At 43.2% G+C, this 1443-nt stretch overlaps 1 protein-coding gene across 1 annotated transcript in view; it reads left to right on the top strand.

Moving 5' to 3' along the window:
* LOC107104308 (importin-8-like) overlaps window positions 1-1443 on the top strand; it is a 17444-nt gene that overhangs the window by 2463 nt on the left and 13538 nt on the right. The window contains exons 2-3 of the mRNA XM_015404293.1: window positions 446-527; window positions 745-901. Coding sequence (XP_015259779.1) covers window positions 446-527; window positions 745-901 — 239 coding nt within the window. The remainder of the gene's footprint in view (window positions 1-445; window positions 528-744; window positions 902-1443) is intronic.

Here is a 1443-nt window from a genome sequence, read left to right as displayed (position 1 = left end):
CGAACCGGACCACGCAGACCGAACCGGACCACGCAGACCGAACCGGACCACACAGACCTGAACCGCACCACGCAGGACCGCAGAGACCCGAACCGAACCGGACCATGCGGGACAGTCATCCATCCCTCATCCATCCTGTGATCAACCAGACTGGGTCATACTGTTCTATAAACATGACTCGGTTTTCATGGACTCTCATGGTCTGTCCAGTTAAAATGCCTCCGATGAAGTTCTTTTCATCTGGGAAGATCAACTGGTTTCTTCCAGAGGAACCAGTTGAAAGTCCCTTCAGCATGATTGGCTCCTTCTCTTCCTTTAGGCCAGGAAGATGTTTCCTTTCTTTGTGGTTAAAGTGATGTCAGTTTCTCTCTGCTTATGTTCTGCAATAAAATGGTTCCTTTCTAATCTAAATGTTCTTACTTACTTTCTCCCTCCTCTGTTTCAGTCCTATAAGATCATCAACTTTGCCCCCACACTGCTCCAGATTATCGTGTCAGAGCAGGTCGAGTTCCCTGTCCGCCAAGCAGGTAAGACCGTAAACCTTTCATTTATTGGGAAGATTTAACAGAGACCCTGCTGGATAGAACACATTAGTCCCAGTCTGAGGTCATGTTAGTATAGAACCTGAACCAATGATTTTTCTGTTAGAGGGTGTACTTACTTTATCATCAACATAGGTTTCTGTTGATCAGAATAACCTCCCTCTTCATGGCTGCATTATTAATCAGAGCTGTGTGTGTCCAGCTGCCATCTACCTGAAGAACATGGTGAGTCAGTACTGGCAGGACAGGGAGCCGTCTGTGGGGGAGGTGGTCTTCCCCTTCAACATTCACGAAAACGACCGGCAGCAGATCCGAGACCACATAGTGGAGGGCATCATCCGCTGCCCAGAGACCATACGGTATGACCAACCCCCCCCCTGTCTGCTCATTCTAGGAGTAGAGAGGGCCATGACTCACCTCTCTTGATTTGTTTTGGTCATTTCCATCTATTTCTGGGCCATTCATCTAGAGCCTAACTAGCCCTAACCATTAACTCAACCATTAACAGAGCATAGCCGACCCTAACCATTAACCTAACAATTGCCAGAGCTTAACTAACCCTAATCATTAATCTAACAATTGCCAGAGCTTAACTAGTTCTAAACATTAACCTAACAATTACCAGAGCTTAACTAACCCTAACCATTAACTAGGGCTGGGCGATATAGAAAAAAAGCTTATCGATAAAAAAAAAAATGCATATTGATCGATATCGATAATTATTGAAAAGATTTGAAACCATATTTTATGTGCAACTCTGCCTGGACTTTTTATGATATTGCTAAATGATTTAATTTTAGTAAAGGACACAAACACAGACTTCCAATTAAATCTTTAACCATAACATAATTGTTTTAAAGAAAAATAACTTAAGAGACCTGAGTTATGTTATTAAATACTG

The sequence above is a fragment of the Cyprinodon variegatus genome, unplaced genomic scaffold, assembly GCF_000732505.1.
Source record: "Cyprinodon variegatus isolate N-32 unplaced genomic scaffold, C_variegatus-1.0 Scaffold1684, whole genome shotgun sequence".
NCBI lineage: Eukaryota > Metazoa > Chordata > Actinopteri > Cyprinodontiformes > Cyprinodontidae > Cyprinodon > Cyprinodon variegatus.
Note: the sequence above shows the minus strand (reverse complement) of the source record. Positions and strands in the feature narration are given on the sequence as shown.